General features: G+C 35.7%; 1 protein-coding gene across 1 annotated transcript in view; it reads right to left on the bottom strand.

Annotated features, from left to right (window-relative positions):
• Positions 1-598: 598 nt before the first annotated feature.
• LOC150110400 (protein ZBED8-like) overlaps positions 599-21,067 on the bottom strand; it is a 34,473-nt gene continuing 14,004 nt past the window's right edge. Inside the window, exons 2-3 of the mRNA XM_090397322.1 lie at positions 1,592-1,816; positions 599-1,270 (exon numbers count right to left, since the gene is read on the bottom strand). Of these exons, the coding sequence (XP_090253448.1) occupies positions 599-1,270; positions 1,592-1,816 (897 nt within the window). The remainder of the gene's footprint in view (positions 1,271-1,591; positions 1,817-21,067) is intronic.

Below are 21,067 nucleotides of genomic sequence, written 5' to 3'. Positions count from 1 at the left end.
AGATGGAAAGCGATGCATGTGCCATCACATATATGAATCTGTATATAGGCTGTTGACCCATATGCAGAAGTCAAAACATGAGCAGAGCATATTTCTGGCGTTTGTATAAAACTGAATGCCACCTTTCATAGGAATAAGAGTAAAATTATAGAGTGTATTTAGCAAAAACATAGAAGAATCGTGCTTACGAATCTAAACTTTGAGTTTTGTTAGGAAACATAAGTCCTACTGATAATGGAGATGATCATTATCGAGGTTATAGCTAAAGGCTCATATTCGTTTCTGTGTATATTGAATGTATTGTCCTGCATGACTTAATCCAGGGGTCGGGGAAATATTTTACCCATTACCCCAAAATATATTTATTTACGCCTACGTTACCACATTGATTTGAAAGGAAGAAAATCATAAATTATTTAAATTCAAAAGGTTTGTTGAATCTATTTATACGGAGAATACAATTATAAATATAAAATGTATAAAATAAATTAGATAAAATAAATTAATATACTCATTATGAAACAAAAGGATTTCTTTGAAAACGTTTTCTCTTCAGGTTTTGGACAAATGATGTTGTTTCATTTATGATACAATAACATCAGAATTGGGTCATATTGATGTCAGAGCAATTTCGATATTGAATTTGGATATTGTCTTCGGGGTCCAACCGATTTCTCTGCTTTGTTTTCATGTTCATTAGAGTGGAAAATCCAAGTTCGCAAAGGTAGGTTGTTGCAAAAGGCAGCAACATTTTGACTGCCTCCTCATGTGCAAATTTGAAAGCCTTTGCAGCTATTGGCATCCAAAAATATGAGAGCTCTGCTTTGTTTTCAAATTCAATACCTGCTTCGATATTGGATCGAAGTCCAAGAAGTGCCTCTGGAAACCCTTGAGGCTCTTCTGGTACATCAGCAATTTCACATTTAAAGGGATCTACAATCCAACTGACAGTATGTGAATCAAGATCTGGAAAGTAATTAGAGAACCGCTCTTTGAGTTTGGTATCCTCGATGTCGTCAAAAGTAATATTGTCACAATCTTCGAAAAACAAAGCTAACTTTGAAAAGGCAGCTATCTTCTTTTGTTCTGCTTTCTGTCTCCAATTTAAAAGCTTTGATCTAAACGCTGAAATCATTTCTCTGGCTGAAATCATATTGATGTTTTTTCCTTGCAATTCTTTGTTCATGTGATTCACATACTCAAAAATATCAGCTAAATATGCGAGATGTGCAACCCACGATGAGTTTGTAAACTTATTTGCGAGAACATGCTATTAATCAACCATAAAAATTTCAAGTTCAGTTTTGAGAGCCCACACTCGGTTCAGAACATTTCCACTTGAGAGCCACCTCACTTCTGTATGATAATGTAGGTCTGTATATTCATCCTTACCATCTTTACATAATTCGCGAAATAGTCGCATGTTTAGCGCATGTCCTTTGACAACATTGACAACCTTGATAAAATCATGCATGACGGCTTCCAGTGCAGGTTCCAAATGTTTCACAACCAGTGCCTAGCGATGAATCATACAGTGGTTAACTTCAATGTTTGGATTATTCTCTTACGCCAAAGACGAAAAACCACTTACATGACCCAACATAGCTGGAGATCCACCAACAGACGCAGCAATGCAGTCGTCGCACTTTATAGCAACGTTATTAAAGTATTCATTAACTTTATTGAAGTCATCAGTTCCATAAGATCGCAACTCGAGAGGAGAACAAAACAATTCCTCTTCAATTGCATGTAAACCTTTGTAGCGAACATACACCATTAGCTGCGAATTACTACTGACATCTGTAGTCTCATAAAGCTGAATAGCAAAGCATTTACTCTCTTTTATTGAAGAAATAACTTGTTCCCGCACATTTTCTGCTAAAATAGAAATTCTTTCTTTCAAACTTTTGCAGACAAGGGTACTGAATTTAGTTTCATGGCATCTTCCTGACCACAGAAATCTCTGCCATTTTCAAAGCTGCTGGTTTAACCAATTCCTCACCAATAGTATATGGTTTCTTGTTTCAGGCAATCAACCAGGCAACTTCAAAGCTAGCCTTTGATGCTGAACGTTGATCTAATGTGCCTCTCAAGCTGATGTCCAGTCTTTGTCTTTGGACAGACATTTCCAAATTTACACAGTATTCCCAGGTTTTGGATGTGGGTGCAAATTATCCAAGTGTTCAATTGACTCTTTTTGAAAGGTTCTGCACTCAGTACTTTCAAACAGACAACACACTGTAGTTTCATTATTCCTTTGCCTTCTACTTGTAAGCCATGCAAGCCACCGTAGCGCAATTGGAAGACCAACGGAACATTGTGCCCTTTGATTGGAAAAGACCTGAGTTCGATTCTCGTCGTGACCAGGGGAATCCTTATATGGGCTTTTTCAGTTGAAGGTGAGTTAGCCGATCTCATACTGTGGTAGCAGGGTGTTTTCTCCCTGAAACACGGGTTTTTCATCCCGCGTACAGACAAATCGGCCTTCAGAACAGACACAACTTACAGACGAAAAATACTATTGTTGGTGGTGATGATGGGCGATAGATGGCGTTGATGGTAGTAGTCGTGTCGTAGTTGGAGAATTAAGTAGTAGTGGAGAGGATGAGATGTATCTAGCGACGTAGAGTAGTATGTGCTCCCACGATGAGTCCTTGGACTCTCTGGAGGTGTCACGTAGTAGTACTAATAATTTTTTTAAATTTTTTATTTTTATATATAACAATCATAATAATAATTTACAATTATATTGTTCAGAGTTACATAAGTTGTATAATATTACATGTTGTGGTTTACTATTTTTTTTTCAAGTTTGAAAAGGTGTGATTATACAACAGTATTTACACATATGCAATCTAAATATTATGTTTCCTTATTCTCACAAACATACGGGGTAAACTCATGATTTACTTTTAAAAGATTTTTTTTTACACTGCATACATTTGTTACGGTTATTATATACATTACATACATTTGTTACAATTATTATATACATTACATACATTTGTTACAATTATTATATACATTACATACATTTGTTTACATATGATGCATTACTTACATTTGTTTACACGTGATATTTACATTACGTACATTGGTTTACATATAATACATACATAAGATACATTGGTTTTCAGGTGATACGTACATTGCATGCATTTTGTTACATATGATACATCTTGGATCAGAATTAATTTCTTTGCTTTCATCCTTGAAGCTTATATGTAAGCTCATCTGAGGATGAAACCAGTTGGTTATTACGTATTGGTTTTTTTTTTGCTGTCTTGGGAAGCTACGAAATCTATGATTGAGAAATTCACGTGCGCGCATTCACATGCACACGCGCACGCACGCACGCACGCACGCACGCACGCACGCACACACACACACACGCACGCACGCATGCACGCACGCAACCCCCCCCACACACACACGTGGAGAGGGTGCTGTGTAGGCATACGAACGGTTGCATGGTTGTATCGCTGGTCCCGTTTTCATAGTTTTAATGTGGTTCTAACTCCTGTTTCTAATTTAAAAGTGTCATAAAGTGACTCTACTTGTCACGCTGAAGACAGTGACATAATAATTCATCGAAATCGGCCAAGAGGAATCCAAAATCTGAGTGTGCTAAAAATTGAAGCATACACCCCGGTTGCTAACGAATATATAACAAAGGACGTCGCCATCTTTGCAGCTGTCCAAAGGAAGAAAGGTGAGGCATGAAGTGCAACAACTGTAGAAGGAATTGCCGTCTGACGGATATTATATAACTTGCAGGAAATGCCATAGGAATCTTCACTTTACATGTTCCGGACTTTCAGAAACAACCTGGCAACGCAAATCCAATGCCAAACGAGAAGAATGGAAGTGCCTAAACTGTAGTGAGAACAAAGAAACGCCACCACCCACGACGCCACTGATTACGCCGGAGGCAGAATCGGACGAAGGAACTGAACAGACAACAAAACACTGGTGACATTTATAATTTCAGTTCCGTAAATTTATTACTAGAAAAAGGTTTAGAAAATATAAAAGCCAGCTTGGTAGATCTTGTCCAAGAACTATTTGATAAACAGAATAAAGAAATAAAAAAAAATTAGCGAATATGAAGAGTTTGTTCAATTTAATAACTCAAAAGTCGAAAAAGTCTTACAAACGGTAAAAGACATTAAAACCAGCATTAACGCATTAACTGACATGCAGCACAAATTGATAAAAGACACATCGGAACTCCGTCAAGAATTTAATTCTCTGAAACTACAATACGAAGTTTTAAACCAACAATATAAAGAAGACCTTGTCATAAACGGTCTTCCAGAAACCGAATCAACAGAAAATCTCAGAGACCTAGTTCTAAAGTTACGCCATGCAATTGACATCCCCCTACAGCATAATGATATTCAGACCATAAATCGGTTTCCCAGGAAGAACAGAAAACAAGGCTCGCCACGACCCGCACCAGTCATAGTTCGTGTGGCTAGCAAGGCTACAAGAGACAATCTCATAAAAACCAGCAGACTGAAAAAATCAGTAGTTAAGGATTTAAATGCATCGCAAGACAATACGCCAATCTTTCTATCTGAGTAGTTAACACCTTTCAATGAGAATCTTTTGTGCCAAGCAAGAAAAGAAAAAACAGAAAAAAAGTATCAATTTTAATGGATCAAAGACGGAAAAATATTCTTGAGAAAGTCGCAGAGTTCAAAGTCCATACAAATAAAAAGCTCGGAAGATATAGACAGGTTGCCAGAGTGAAACAAAAGATTTCAACTTAGTTCAAGAAGAAGATCTCAACACACAACAAAAATGAATGTTAACCATCAGATAGATATAATTACACCAGAATACATCAGTAATTGTACTTTCAAATCCCTTGATGCATGGAAACAAAACACAGTACAAGCGAGAGGTGTCTCAATCTTGCATATTAACATCAAAAGCATCCGAAAACATTGGTTATTATTACAAGCTTATCTGAGGAATTACAATGATATTATTGATATATATTTATTCTTACAGAAGTGTTCATAACTAATAACGAAGCGACTGCTTTCCAAATTCCAGGCTTCCAATAACATAGATCATGCTGCCAAACAAAAAGAGGGGGATGGAATATTAATATTTATCAAACAAAAATTAATAGCAAAAGAAACGGCCTATCAGTTTGAGCATGCTGAAACCCTCTGCCTCGAAATCATTAATACCACGAATACACAGCATCCCATAATACTAAATGCTATTTACAGGCCACCAAACCTAAACATGATAAAATTCTTACAGGAACTCAACTGCTGGCTTTCAAGCCACGAAATAAGCTCAACCGAACACCTAATGATAATTGGCGACATAAACATAAATATTGCAAATAAAAACCAGAACAACACTGTACAATACCTAGACACATTATCCATGTATAATCTAATACCAACAATAACATCATGCACTAGAGAAGAAATATTCGTAAATACCATCACTGCCTCCTGTCTAGATCATATAAACGTCTGAGCACCACCAAATAGTTACACTGCATCAGTCATAAAGTGCAAAGTAGCAGACCATTACTTCACCGCTCTAAACCTGTACACCAAGACAATACCCATGCAATGTACCACAGAGGAAAAGCGACAGAAAACAATAATAGACGAAGAAATAATCAACCACGAAATAAGAAAAACAGACTGGGAACACCTGGCATCAGATTCAGCAGATATCTTATACAACAACATTAAGCTTACACTGGATGAAATATATAAAAAGGCTACAAAGAAAGTCCGAATTCGATCAAAAACAACCTAAATTCCTCGGATAACACAAAACTTAATCCTAGAAATACACAGACATGACGCTTTATGGAAAGAATTAAAGCGATATCCAAATAACACAGCTTTAAAAACTGAATATAAGATAACAAGGAATCGCCTTACAACACAAATTAGAACTCCAAAAAGAAGCTACTACAGAGACAAACTAACCTCCGCTCAAAACAACATGAAACAAACCTGGCATCTGATTAATGAGATGCTAGATTCTGTTCCCAACACCACTGCCTCCGAAACCATAAAACACAGCTTCATGAAAGACGCAAAACCTATCCAACAACTAGCAAATAACTTTAACCAATACTTTGCAGACTCCATCCAAGAACTTCACAGAAATATTCCCCCAATCACAAAACGAGGCCCTCCACTTGAACCGCGATCAAAACAGATATTATGGTTCCCGACCATAAAAGAAGCAGAACTTCTCTCAGCAATACATCAAATCAAACCAAACAAAGACGCAGGAATAAATGGTATCAGACCTAAAGATATAAAGCAACATGCAACTAGTTTAAGTCCTATCCTACTAAAACTAATAAATAAAATATTTAAAACAGGACAGAGACCAAGTATGCTAAAGACCGCCATAATTACACCCATATACAAACACAGAAAAAGAAATTTAATCAGCAATTACAGACCCATAGCAACATTACCAATTATCAATCAAATTATGGAGCGGATCATACTGAAGAAACTCACAGCATACATTCAGATCTTTCATATTATCCCCAAAACACAATATGGTTTTCAGAAAAATAAGGGAACCATATCTCTCTTGGAAGACTTTACAGACGTAATTAATACCGCCTTAGACAAAAACAAAATAGCCATGGTAGTCTTTATAGATCTAACCAAAGCATTTAATACACTTACACACAAACCTTGTTAGAAAAGCTGAGGCATGTTGGAATAGACGGGCCTTTTCACAGGTTGCTTACAAACTACCTCCAAAATAGAAAGCATATCACACATATCGGATCAAACCGAACCAGAGAGCTACCTGTAAATCTGTGGAGTGACACAGGAAGCTGTACTCTCCACAACTCTATTCAACATTTACACGCACGATATTAATCAGTTACCACTCAAAGGTAAGATATTATAATACGCAGATGATACAGCAATAATATTCATCCATAATAACGCAAGCATAGCCCAAACAAATATGCGACATGAGATAAATCTGATAATAGACTGGCTCACGAAAACCCCCATTCACCTAAACTCAGAAAAGAGAAAATTAATGATATTCAGAAATCCACTGACTCGACCAGTTGATAACAAATATATAACCATCCAGCATCCACTTTCCAACATAAAAAAACACACAGAACAGTAAAACCACTACAATCACTCGGGTTGAAACAATACGATACCTTGGAATTTACTTCGATGCAGATATGAACTGGAATAGCCACATAAACCATCTACACAACAAATTCCGAACAATAAGTGGCAAACTCTACAGGTTAAAAGACATAGATCCCATACGCCTAAAAACACTAATATACAAAGCACTATGCCAAAATATACTAAGATACGCTATAACACCGTATGCTTTCTGTGCACCCTACAAATTAAATAGATTAATGTCGCTACAGTACAAAATGACAAAACTGATCTTTTGGGAACAAAGAGAAAATCACGACCTTATAAACATTGCAATGTCAGAACATAAAATACAAACAGAAAACATTTATGTCACTATGCAGCCTTGCTAAAACATTATTTCGATGCCAACTACAGGACAGTTAGAAATACATACCTTATAACAAGACCTCAGACTACTAATTATATTACATATAAATACAATAATCACTATGGAAAGGCCACGTGAAACTTCTACATCCCAGACATGATAAACAAATTACCTATTGAATACAGAAACCTTATAAACTACAATAACCTGAAAAGACCTCTAAGGACATACAATGAACAAGAAACACGCACCCAAAATAAAATACAAACTTAATGAAACACAATATATTCGTTGAGGATTCCAGTTCAGCGACGCATCAATACATTCCAAGTTATTGTGTGTGTGTGTGTGTGTGTGTGTGTGTGTGTGTGTGTGTGTGTGTGTGTGTGTAATAATAATAATAATAATAATAATAATAATAATTTGGGTAAACCCATAATTAAGGAGCTCTTCCTGGTATATTCCTTTTCCAATTAATGTCATATGAAGGATAAAAAAGCCAGTGATTGAATTTAAGTTTTTTTAGTTCATTTAAAATTACAAAAATTTAATTGGTAAACGTGGCGTTAAGATATGTCCTCAAGACGAAGGCAGTATTTAATAATTTTATTGACCACCGAAAATTAATCCAGGAAGGAGAAAATAATTAATCAAAATACCGAACTGACATAAAACTGAAATATGGTGAATAAATGAAAATCTTACCCTTAAAATAGAACTATTGAAATAAATTAAATAACTACTTAAATCGTCTTAAACAAAGCAAAAACACATGTGTCAAAAATAAGGTTACGGCGGGTAATAGACAACTGACAAACAATATCTGTTTAGCCAATCGACAACGCCTTAGCAGCCAAATTGTTTGGAGATCAACATGGCGTGATGTCCCCTAAACACGGATGTTACTTTGGCCAGATGCAGTGTTGCCAGAAGAAACATTTCTGTATTAAAAAGGAACGCGCTTTTTATATAATTTTATTTATGTCTTTTGAGTCCTCATTACTCCCAAGAATTTCATTTTTACCCCACTTGGGGTAATTTATCCCGCTTCGCCGACCCCTGGCTTAATCAATTACCGGATGAAAAATACGACATTCAGTGAGTAAAATCTTCAACACCAACCGTAGGAGACCAGCTATTTCACCTTTAATTATAGTCTATTAGAAGAGATCTGAACCAGATCTTTCACACAAAAACGATTTCTTCAAAAACCGATAAATTACTGGGTCCTCGACAGGCATATTCTCACTATTCAAGTTATCATTAACTTAGGTGTTGGATGGATGACTTTCATTAACTTATGTTAAGCCTCTCCAAACTAGTTACGTGAGGTCTGAATTAACTTGAAAGCGTTCCACGTTGTCTCTAGAGTTTGTTTCTGTACTTTATAACTTTTATCGTACTAATTGTACTGATATTACTGTACGGCAACAGATCTTTTAATGAGTCAGTTGCGCGTTAAAGAGTATGTGAGGTTTTGTCACTTCGCTGTTAATAGCAGAGAAATGGTTGGAGAGAGAGAGAGAGAGAGAGAGAGAGAGAGAGAGAGAGAGAGAGAGAGAGAGAGAGAGAGAGAGAGAGAGAGAGAACGAGAGCAATCAAACTAGATTGAGGAATGCATAAATAACTTATAGTGAAACGACGACACTTTATCATCATTAAAACAAATTTAATATCTATCTGTCAATAAACGTAATAATGTAATGAGTTGCTATTTTAACTTGTATCCAATTACTATTGCTAAAAATAAGTTTATTGTAATTTAATTCTTAATTACAATTTATTCACAATTAGAAAGTACGAACTGGTTGGAGAGAAACGAGGAATAGATGTACTGGATAATATCATCTTGCATCTTAATTAAGTTGGGTTGGCCATTTGAAGAAAGCGCAGATACTGAAGGTGAAAATACAAGAATGTGCGATTGAAGGTCACTGTGTCGAGTTTTCATTGGTGTAATCCCTGGAGCATTTCTTTTTGTAATCTTTCCCGTGGGGAAAAAGTTACTAAACTGCATACTCTAGATATTTATCGCTATTAGTTCCACATATAGTTGTAAGAAAGGCCCAAAGGCTTCAAGAGTTAAGCTTAAAAAGAACCTGAATTAATATCTCCCATTTTGAGAAGTATCGAAGAGAAACCATGCATGTTTCGTTAATTTTCATAATTTTCTTATTTGGAGCGTTTCCTCATAGCTCGGTTACAAACTTTCTGGAATTCGTAGGATCAATTTTGTGCACTTTTTGTGGTAAGTATATATCTTTTATTGAGATAGTATAAAATACTCTCACATTACAGGGTATAATGAAGGGGTTTACGTGTCACTTAGTACAGATCAGATGACTGTCATTTGTGAGACAAGAACTCTTAACTGATTGTGATCAAATTAAGAAGTTCAACAAAAATGTTTGCTGTTTTTATAGATATGGAAAAATATAGAAAATACATTTTCATTATTTGTTGTGTTAACACTTTCCTGTGTGAGTAATATTTCGATCTGTATTTTTCATTTAGCCCTGCCCGAAATAACGAAGTCAAACTACTTGTTATGCATCGATAAGTGTAGTGGATATCAGGTAAATCAAAAGAATGTTTCAGGACTTTTGTTAGTTATAAAACGCGGAAACCTCTTTCATATCCTCTCAGTTGTGACTCTGTTAAGAAACAAAACTATGTATATTGCTCATGTATGGCCAGTGAGAATGACGGAAAACTTTCCAGCGTCACATAATCTGTAAGCGTATATCATGTGAGTATTATGGATATTATGATTATTATATAGTTATTATGGTAAGTATTTTTTCTTAATGTTTGTATTGGAGTATCTGGTCTTATGAGGAAATTTGTGATAGATCTCTCACATTACTCACCTCTCCATATAGTCTTTAAATGGCTGTCGAGAGTTCGATCTATTTCGCAAGCTGAAATAGCCAATCCGTAAGAAATGCATCACTGCTGCTGAAGAAATTTCTCCAAAGTGAACATTATTATTAAAGGCACCAAAAAATAAATTTAAGGAAGCCAACAACATATAATGTTGTTTAATCGTTTATCCAAGTGCAAGAAAAGTTTGTTTTTGATTGATTTAACGAGTAGCCTCTTTGTATATAAAGCTAATAAATTCACATTAATTGCCTTGGCATCCCTTACGACGAGACATACAACGTCCGGTGTGTATAATGCTATACCTAATGGGAAGGGTTTTAAGGAGACGGATTCATCAGCTTCTGCATAGAAGTAACCTACTGGGGAAGATATTTAGTGTTTAAACTTTGTTTATTTACCATAGGATCAGGGATAAATCTGGAATATAATTTCATGATGTTTTTAATTTCATTTATCGATATTTATCATTATTTTAGTCCTTTCACTACGTTTTCGAGAAATATATATAGGAACTATGTTTTACTTCAACCTTGGTGTCCTTTTGCGTCTAGCTTCCACTGATACACTTTTGTGCAAATGTGGAAGTCCGCTGAGATGGTCTTGCCGCCGCCTTACTATGAGTTAAATGATCCTTTGGATTACTTGAAATGAAAAAACCTGGAAGATTGCCTGGGTTTTTTGAGCATTCCCTTAACGTGTATTTTGGGAAAATTCGTTGAATGGGTTCCACGGACTGGAATCACTGAAGTGAATGCTTTTCCCAGATATATGAACGGCTCTGCTCTGTGATGGATTGGCCACAGCTGAGAGTTTTGCTTGGTGGCAGGGTGAGCATGCCACTAAGTAGAATCACCGCCTGGTAATGAGTAAAATGATTCTTTGGGTCACCAGCGGATGAGTGATCTGAGAGATCGCCCGCAGATTCGGTGAATACTTTTTCCTTGGATGTGATCAGATATGCTAAAAAGGAGGGTGCGCCTGTCACTGGGTAGAGTCAACCCTGAGAGATGTATTCAGTATTACGTATTACCCTCTCACTGAGTAGAATCCCCGTCTAATGAGTTAGATGATCATTTGGATCACTCGATGAATGGGTCAGCTATGGATTCACCCGAGTCATTGGGTTCTCCCGAGGTTTGGTGAAAACCTGTAATTTTGATGAGTCAGCTGAAGTGGTCTCTCTTCGGTAGATGCTTTTCCGCGGGATACGAGTGGCTATGATCCTTCGGTTAATTAATCGACTGGGTAATATGATGGATCAATCAAGTTTGTGGAACAGGTCCCCACTTAAACAGGCTACGTTAGGCCACTTCGGTGAATGCTTTTCCCTGGTGATGAGCTGAACTTGTCGTTGATAGAGTCATATCAGTGAGTAGAACCACTGTTGAGTATGATTTGAGTGATCGACATTTATTGAGTTAAATGGCCCTTCGCGTGACTCAGTGAGGGTGGGTGATCTGAGGGAACGAATTAGTTTTGAAGAAGAGCTACTCTGAAACAGGTCTCTATGAATGTGGGAACACTGAAGTGGTCTAGATCATTTCATTTATTTTAGTCATCTGCTTATGTTATTGCCTTTGTTGTCATCTTATCGAGTCCTTCGGTGGACGCTCTGTCTCGGGATATGAGCGGTGTGGCTGTAGGCCTGAGGATGTTGATGATATGGGTGTGGTGGTTTTTGCCTGCCTTGAGTGAAGCTGAGGCTTCTGCAGGTTTTGTCTGGAAAAACTAGCCATGAGATTAATGGAGGCTAATATGTTATAATATCCTTCGGGTTAAAACTCATTGAAGTTAGAGTGATTTGAAGGATGGCATAGCGTTTAGTAAGAGATCATTCAATTATACAAAGGTCTCGATTACTGCATTCCATTAGATGTTCATCTTTGATATAGATTCTGTTATTGATGTGACCTTCTACCGGGCCGTTCTGTGGATGCATTTCGCTGTGAGATTAGAGGTTCTGCTCGCAAGCCGGGTGTGCTCGAATTACTGAGTAGAACAGCCGCTCAGTCTGTCTGAATGATCGAGAGCTAATGAGTTAAACTGATACTTCAGGTCACTCAATGCGGTTACAGCGATCTGAGGTATCACCTGTTTTTTTAGAAGTCATTTTACGTATACAGTGGTCTCGACCACTGCATTTTATAACAAGCCTGCCTATGGTATATTTTGTATTGAAGTGGCAACTAAGTAGTTCTGGCTATCGGCTTGCAGATATAGATGCTCGGCTTAGTAATCTGTTTTTGCTTCTCACTGAGCGGAAATGTAGTTTCAGCTAGTTTTTTCTGGCGGAACATATATGTACAAGTGATCTTGTTGGACAGAAACTCTAAGTGCAACATTCTCTGCTCACATTTGGATAAAGGATTAAACAATAATATACTATTTTGGGAAGTTTAATTTATTTACAACCAAGTGAAAAACCTTTCTGTAGCTAATTTTAAGAAATACAGTGGTGTCAGTAACATATGGGATAACATTATTTGTGAAGATTACAACCAAAAATTCAGAGGAATCACCTTGAGGAAATCTGTGCAACTGACCATTACGTGTGGAAAGTGGATAGAAATTGAAAGATTCGAATCAAGCGCAAAGGGATCAAGCTCTTTTCCTGAAGGAATAAAGTTGCACACTTGTAATATCTTATATATTATATATATCATATGGATGATTTGACGCTGATAAGAAATATTGGAAAGCTTGAAGAAGACCACAGAATGACTGATATTGACAGTGAGAGTGTGGAATCTCACATTGCTTTTTATCTATAATCTGTTGCAGCTTTTCATACCAATGGTATGTGCTTCAAACGTTTGCTGAGAGGTCTCCCTCACTCTACCGTGGAGAATGAAGCCAGATCTTTGATTATAACAGCAAAACATAATCGACGCACCAAGTTCAGTTGGAAGTAAGCTGGTCAGCCCGTCGAAATGTTTTCATGGGGTTTTTATCCATAAAAATCGGATAATATACTAATGTGATAATGCACCTTTAATGGATGAGAGTCGTTTATTCTTTACTACGATTCTAGACTACACTTAATCTGCCGTGAAAGTGATACTGATTGCCATTGCGAGAGTGTTCTTGAAATGGATGTTTACGGAGGTGATGGTGTGATGGTGTAAGGTGACGTATGCTTAAGGGACCGAGATACAAGTGCTGGAAAGAACTATGACTAGTGAACGATATTGCAACGAAGTTCTTTAACGTCATGTCCAATTGTTCGTTGTGCTGTAGAGAAAGCATTGATTTTTATTAATGACAATTCCCCACCACCTCGTATACGAGAGATGGAAAAATTTGTGGCCACCAAGGATAATAATTGAATCAAGTGGTCAGAACGCATCCTAGATCTCAACCCAATGAAGCAAGTGTGAGACGCAATATGGAGATGCGTGGTTTCTTGATTTTCCTCCAGAAAACAAACAAGTTCCTATTTCTTCTCTGCAGGAGAAGGAGACGTGAACCAGTTTGCCTCAAGAACTCTTGAATCACTTGGTGCTAAGTTTGATAAGACGTTGAGAAAGCTGAATCGCAGTTCGGGGTTCACAAATTCCATAAAGAAATGTCTCTCCGAATAGATTTATGTAAGCACTATACATTCGTTTCTTAATCACGTCTTTGGGAAATGTTTAACTTTCTTTACAAATTAATGTAAAAATTTATTGGAATTTAATGTATATGAAAGTTATAACACACATGTTTTGCTGAATAATTTTTTAGTCTGCCGGCAAAAACAATCTGTGCACATTTTGTTGTAGCCAAGAAATGTTTTTATGTACTGGTAAAAATGTAGTTCTTCGTTAGCTGTTAGTCACCACTATAGATTGTTCATAGGAATATATTTTATTTTAAATATCATGTCATTTGACGTCTACAGACGTCATTTGGTCACTCCTGTACCTAACCGAGTTTTGAGAGGAAGTCTTCTGATAGAATTAGTAGTAAAGTCGCCCTTTCTACACAGATTAATATGAGAGACTTACAAATATCCATGCCCATTGTGGAATTCGAACCCACAGCTACTTGGCTGGAGAGCGGACACACTAACTACTCAGCTACCCACGCAGGCTGTAAAAACTTAAGCATTGAATAAAGGATAACATGAAAAGGCACAACGAAGCATACAACGAATGGCAATGAATGCATTTCGTTAAATAAATGTTTGGTTTATCAGCAGGAGAATAAACAGTATGATGAACGTTGAACTTACTTTTCGTAATGAGTTTTAATGTCGTTATTCTAGTTTTTATTACTATTACTCTATTTACAAAAAACTGAACTGAGTTCATTATGTGTTATAATTAAACATTTCTGAAGGGAATCTTTGCAGTTTTTAAAACGTGAATACTTAGCATGGAACATTTGAAGTTGAACTGGAAATTAACAATCATCAATTGCTATTCAGGAAATGGAATAAGAGGAGTAATGGAATCATTGTACAAGATAAGTAAACAATATGTATTAAAATATCTGTAGAATGAATATGAGTCAGATATTGTTAGGCAATAAATGCGATGAGGCCATGTGAGAATTCAGATCACTCTAATTCATATCCAATATACAAACAGAATTTGAAGATTTTGTGAGAAACCAATATATGAGGACATTATTCAATGTTATGAACAAGATTATAAAAATTTGACTAGATGAGAGGTAATCGCTGGAGTAGAGAAGAAAGCACACAGAAATGGATGCAATAGTTGTATCAAGAACAAACTTACTGTTATTCCGTGCTACATCCTTCTTGTTCACAAAAATGTTTCACAACAAAAGCATTAAAGTAGAGAATTTTAATACTCAAGAGCTTATGCAATGAGCTCATATATTTCATTTATTGTACGCTTCTTAAACATTGCATTCTTGAATAAAATGAAATGGTAATCTATTTAAACGCTTCTCCCAGTTCTGAATACGTCATTATTAAAGAACTGATTGCGCGACTGAACAATTTTCTAATGAACGAATCAGTAATTATTTCGTTTCTTATATATTTTCGGTTTTAAATAAGCTGATATACTTATAAAACATTATCACACTACATATAATATTTAGTGTCTTTTCATTAATGGTGGATATACTTTTATCAATTTTAGATTTTACCACCGTTTGGAAGGTGTATGGTTGAAAAGAATGTCACAGACTGTCCCACCCTTAAATATATTGGCAAATTTCTTTGCACAGGGATTTGGAAGGACTGCAGATGCGGACATATTGGTGCGGTACGTAAACTGTGTTCGATATTTTAGAATCTACTCACATACATTCTCTCTCTCTCACACTCTCTCTATCACTGTTTGTTGTTACATTTTACATTTTACAACTTAAAGGAGGATTATTAAAACTCAGTAATTCAATGACATGGAAAACACAAAATGTCTATAATTAAAATTATTATTATGAACATGTCGTACTTAATAGGAACTGCAAGAGGCCTACGAGTGTTGGATGAAAAAAGCCATTCCCTCTGAAAATCAAGAAGAATTCTTTAAAAGGATGCTTGGTTGCAACAGGGTAAGTATCGTATTGAATTGTACTGGTATTTGAAATAGCAGAGTAAACGAGCACTGTAATATAAATAACATTCTCCATATATTTTACACACTGAATGTTGATGAACGAAAGTGCGTCGATTCATTCGTCAAAATGATGGGTAAATTGAAGTTCAACTGTTATCCTCTTCTAACTTTCTTTTCGCAAAAGCACACTTTAGTGTTCAGATTTAAGGTCTCTGAACTTGTAATTTAAACATGGCATTTCTGCTTCCTCAAATGTTACTAGAACCCTTGCCGTAAGATATTCACGTGAACTTATGCATGATCTGTGGATATAATCGAGTTATTCAACTTGATTATATCAACAGAACTATCAAAAAGTACTCAATAACTTCAGGATTGTATATATTCTGAATTTGTTCAGAATATAAATATAATTTCCGGTTTAAATCTTTCCGAAAACTACAGCGTCGTTGTAGTTTTTCGGAAAATATAGTTTGTAGTTTTTACCACACACACACACACACACACACACACACACACACACACACACACACACACACACACACACACACACACACACACACACACACACACACACACACACACACACACACACACACACACACACACACACACACACACACACACACACACACACACACACACACACAGAGAGAGAGAGACAGAGAGAGAGAGTCGGCCAGGTTGGACGATTGGTTAGCGTATCCGCTCTCCTGTTAGTCAGGAGGGTGCGGTTTCTAATGCCACCAAAGATGTATATGTTTGTGCTTGTCCTACTAACCGACTGTAAATCTGGTGCAAAAACATCATATGTCATACTGCACCGAGGACACAGGTTAACAGCAGCACGTGTGATGTCTTTGCACCATAAAAATCAAATGAAACTCACGGACACACATGATAAAATTATCACAAAGCAGTGTACAAACAATTATCCAAAACGAATAATGCAGAAACCGGCATCTTCCATTTTACCCTATTACCATAAAATGTCTAATTAAATTGTATAAATTACAAGACTACTGTTTCCACATTGACTGCAATGCAAAACAGCGTATAAAGAATTGTTCAGCCTGGATCGGGTTGTTTACATTAAGTTCAAAGGAACACTTGGGGTTGTGTATTTTATAATTTAATGTTTGAGTTCTCCTGCGTGATGTGTGTCCCTTTCACCGAAAGAAAAACTCGATTTTCTAATGAGATAGAAAAATAAAAATTATTAACCACTGTTTGAGATCAATTAAATCAACGTTTGCCAAAAAAGTACTGAAAATTGTTCTTCGTGTTTGTAAGGATTCGCCCTCCGGCATTTCCTTCTTGACAGTTTCTTTAATACCGACTTAGATACGGACGTTTGTTTTCCAGACATGTTCAATACCCTGACACTTCTATGATGCGGAAAAAATGTGCATATTATGGAGCGACGTCTGGATAAATAAGTTGCAACGCATTCTATACATTCTTTAACAGGATCGATTGCTTCAGAGAATCGGTTTTCTTTGTTTAATGGTTCAGGTCTATAGTACATAGTACATTTCTATTCGAGTTACAAATTTGCTATTAAAATTGAGGCCATGTAACTGGTTCTTCGAGCAAGACAGCGACTTCTATCATCTTTGCTCGCCACCAGAAAGCTGTAATCAGAACCACATTGAGAATGTATGGCATATGTTAGAAAAACACATTCAGGAGCAAAATCCACTTCTGCCAAATCAGTACCAGTAATAGGAATGTCTGTGTCATAACTGAAAGCTGAGGCAAACAAAAATTGGACGTTGGGTTGCATTTTAATAAACGAGAAAAGCTGTGTGGAGGAGATAAGATAGACGGAACCGTTATTAAAGAAGCGTTCAATAAATAAGGATAAATCTTCTAAACTAAAAAGATAATTAAAAAGTTAAAAATTGAATGTGATTGGAGAACGGAAAGCGTGTGAGAAGAAATGTGGAATGCGGTGGGGTATATCGCAGTGAATACAGACGATCTCTGATAACAGACATAGTTAATGCAATAAAGACCAAATCGTAATCTGCTTTAAAAACAACTGAGAGCAAAACATGGCAGCAAGAATGCAGAAGAAACTAGTTAATGACATGCTCGTCCGACAAGAGAAGAGTGAGAGAGATGCAACTGTGCTCATAGCAAGAGAAAGAAAATTGAATTTTATATGCAAGGATTGCTTCTGTAGCATTACGGTTAATATTGAAGAAGGAACAAATCTAATGGAGAGCTCATACGTTCTCATGATATTCGGAAAGAAATGATAGTCTACATTCAGAAATTGGAAGATTAAATCTAGCCGGCGTTAAATTGAGCTATGATTTGGTTGATGACTGAATTACATGAAAAGAAGTTGAGAATTGATGACAATGTAGAAAGATGAGCGATATTTTAGCCTGTACGATGTACTACAGTACAGCGTACAGGCTAAAAATTACAATTGAAATGTTTTTAGTATTAGGATTCGGTTAGATTCTTCTAACCTAATACCAACCACCCACAATGACTTTCAAAAATTCATTATCAGAATGCACTGCATTTTAAAGAGGTAGAACTGATATTACTGGACAGCTTTTATTAGAAATGTCCTCAGTTCGATGTTTGCCAAAGAAGAATGCATATTAGAGATTTTCAGTTATTCAGCGCTATCTGGCTTATTCTTGTGCAACTACTAAGAAATTATAATAATGTTAATTACCGGAATTCTAATCGAAATTCAGATTCAGAAAAAAAAAGGGAACGCAAAGTAATGTGAAGAATTATTTAAGAAAAGAGCCACCCATACATTACAGAACAATACATTTTTTTAACGTAAAAGAAATTGTTATTGTGCAGTGAAAAGGTAATTATTATTATTAAACAAATATTCTCAAACGAATTGAGTTGCACTAGGCTGTGGTCTTAGTTATCAAAAGTATAGGGGACCTCTCCTGTGTATTTGGAAGGGGAAATGGTAAATAACAGAAGGAGAGTAATGGGAGAAAGAAGAATGTTATGGGAAATACGGTATACGGAAGATGAAGAAATCAGAATCGTTTTGGATTTAGAGAACAGTAAAAAATTGGAAATTAATGTTAGTAAATGGAGCAGGGAAATCTTGAGCTACAGATGGATACAAGCAGCGGATTCTAAATTAGCCATTCACAGAAAGGCATATGCACTAATATTTTGTTGAAGGGAATTATAAATATATAAAATGGTGAATAAAGTTGGGAAGTAGGTGATGTAGCTGTAATTTAGGTTTCTTCCATGAAAAAAAAAAAGTCTAGTGTGGATAACTTTAAGATGTGCGTTATATCTTTTATGTTAGTGTGTATGTAACGGATTTTGGTAAACTGTAAGAAACTGTGAGTCTTTTATGACGATACTGGTATATTTTTTTGTATTTGGAGGTAAATTGCATTGTGTATGTATTTCTTTCTTAGGATTACTTTTAGATATCTATTCGCTTTGCATTTTTATGACTTGAGAATTTCTTATTTTTCTGCTTCATGAATTTTGTATTTTTTCCTTTATGCGTTATGCCTTTTAGGATTATTATGTATTAGTGGCACTTCTTATTTTATATATTTGTATGTTACATTTCAAATTGCTTTGTACATTTTATAAATCTGCATTTTAAAGAGAGGCCAATTAATTTTCCATGTAAAATGTTCCTCTTGTGACAATCACTAATTTAATTTTGAATACCAGAAATAAATTAGACCATTCCGAAACCTATATCTATACACATATAACAATAATGAAAATTATATTCATCCCAGTAATCGCTACGTGCAAAACATTTCTTTTTCTCGCTTCACAAATTTTGGATTCAAGATACCAGAAAGCATGTAATGATTTCCTATCCAGGAGAAAAGAAACGTAAAAAAACATCAAAATATCATTGATTCTACAGAATATTCAGTATATGCAGATGAACGTTTTCAGGGAAATGTTAATTTTCAGAGATAAAAAAAGAGAAAATGTGATGCTAGCCTACCTTGTTGAAAAGCTCGCTCATCTCTGATTAAAGGATATGAAAATGAAAAACCAATCCAAGTACATGCAGAATCAACCTAAACATTTCAAGAACACATTGAAAAGTGAAACTCGTTTCAACTGAAGTAGGTAAGTAGGTTGAAATTAGGCAGACCAAAAACAAAAGTGAAAGACAATAAAAAGCTATTTTTAAAATGAAGATCAACCCTCTTAAATAAGAAACGTTTAACGATCTTACTATCTTACTTATTTAAAAATATAAAAATTTCCCGCATGTAAGTTATTTTGAATTAGTTTATTTTGTTTATTTTATTTTGACTGTTTTATTTTATTTTATTTTGGTTTGTTTAATAATTAGTTTATTTTTGAATTCATTTAAAGAAAATGTTTATTTTAATTTTTATTTTCATATGTTGGTTTTCTTTGGATGATGTAGACTATTATTCTATCTTTAGGCCTGCGGTCTGAATGTTAATCCCCAAGGAGCCTGTTTTTTAAAAATGTGATTATTCCATCAACAAACGTTTCAAGTGAGTATATGCAAAATACAATATATGAAACTATGAGTTGTGGAAATACTTTCTGAAAATGAAAGCTGTGCCGAACAAAGCGGCCTTTTCCAGCTGCCCAATCTTTAATCCATCTAACTCGAGTGTTTCTAGATGTTTTTTCAATGTTTTAGGGATGGCGACTAAAGCACCTGTTATTATGGGAACAACTTTTGTTTTCTTTTGCCAGATTCGTTCAACTTCGATTTGCAAATTGCGATATTTTGTAATTTTTTCATTTTCTTTGTTGTCAATCCGACTATCTCCTGGTACTGATATTTCGATAAACGTAACACGCTTGTTTTCACTTTTTTCAACCACTTTGATATCGGGCGTGTTAGATTCCAAGCTTTTGTCAGTCTGGATTTTGAAATCCCAGAGTATTTTAGCTTTTTCATTCTCAACCACTTTCTGGTGAACTTTATGCTTCCAGTAGTCTTTAGGTACTTCAAACCCATACTTTTTACATAAATGCCAGTGGATGATCTTAGCTACATTATCATGCCTTTTACGGTACTCAATTTGTGCGATTTTGCTGCATCCTCTTATAATGTAGTCTACTGTTTCTTCCTTTTCTTTGCACAATCTACATTTACTGTCTTCTTGAATTTT

The sequence above is a fragment of the Typopeltis vanoorti genome, chromosome 1 (genome assembly GCF_054136105.1).
Source record: "Typopeltis vanoorti isolate ZY-2024b chromosome 1, IOZ_Tvanoo_1.0, whole genome shotgun sequence".
In the NCBI taxonomy this organism is placed as follows: Eukaryota; Metazoa; Arthropoda; class Arachnida; order Uropygi; family Thelyphonidae; genus Typopeltis; species Typopeltis vanoorti.
This window is presented reverse-complemented; position numbering and strand designations above follow the sequence as displayed.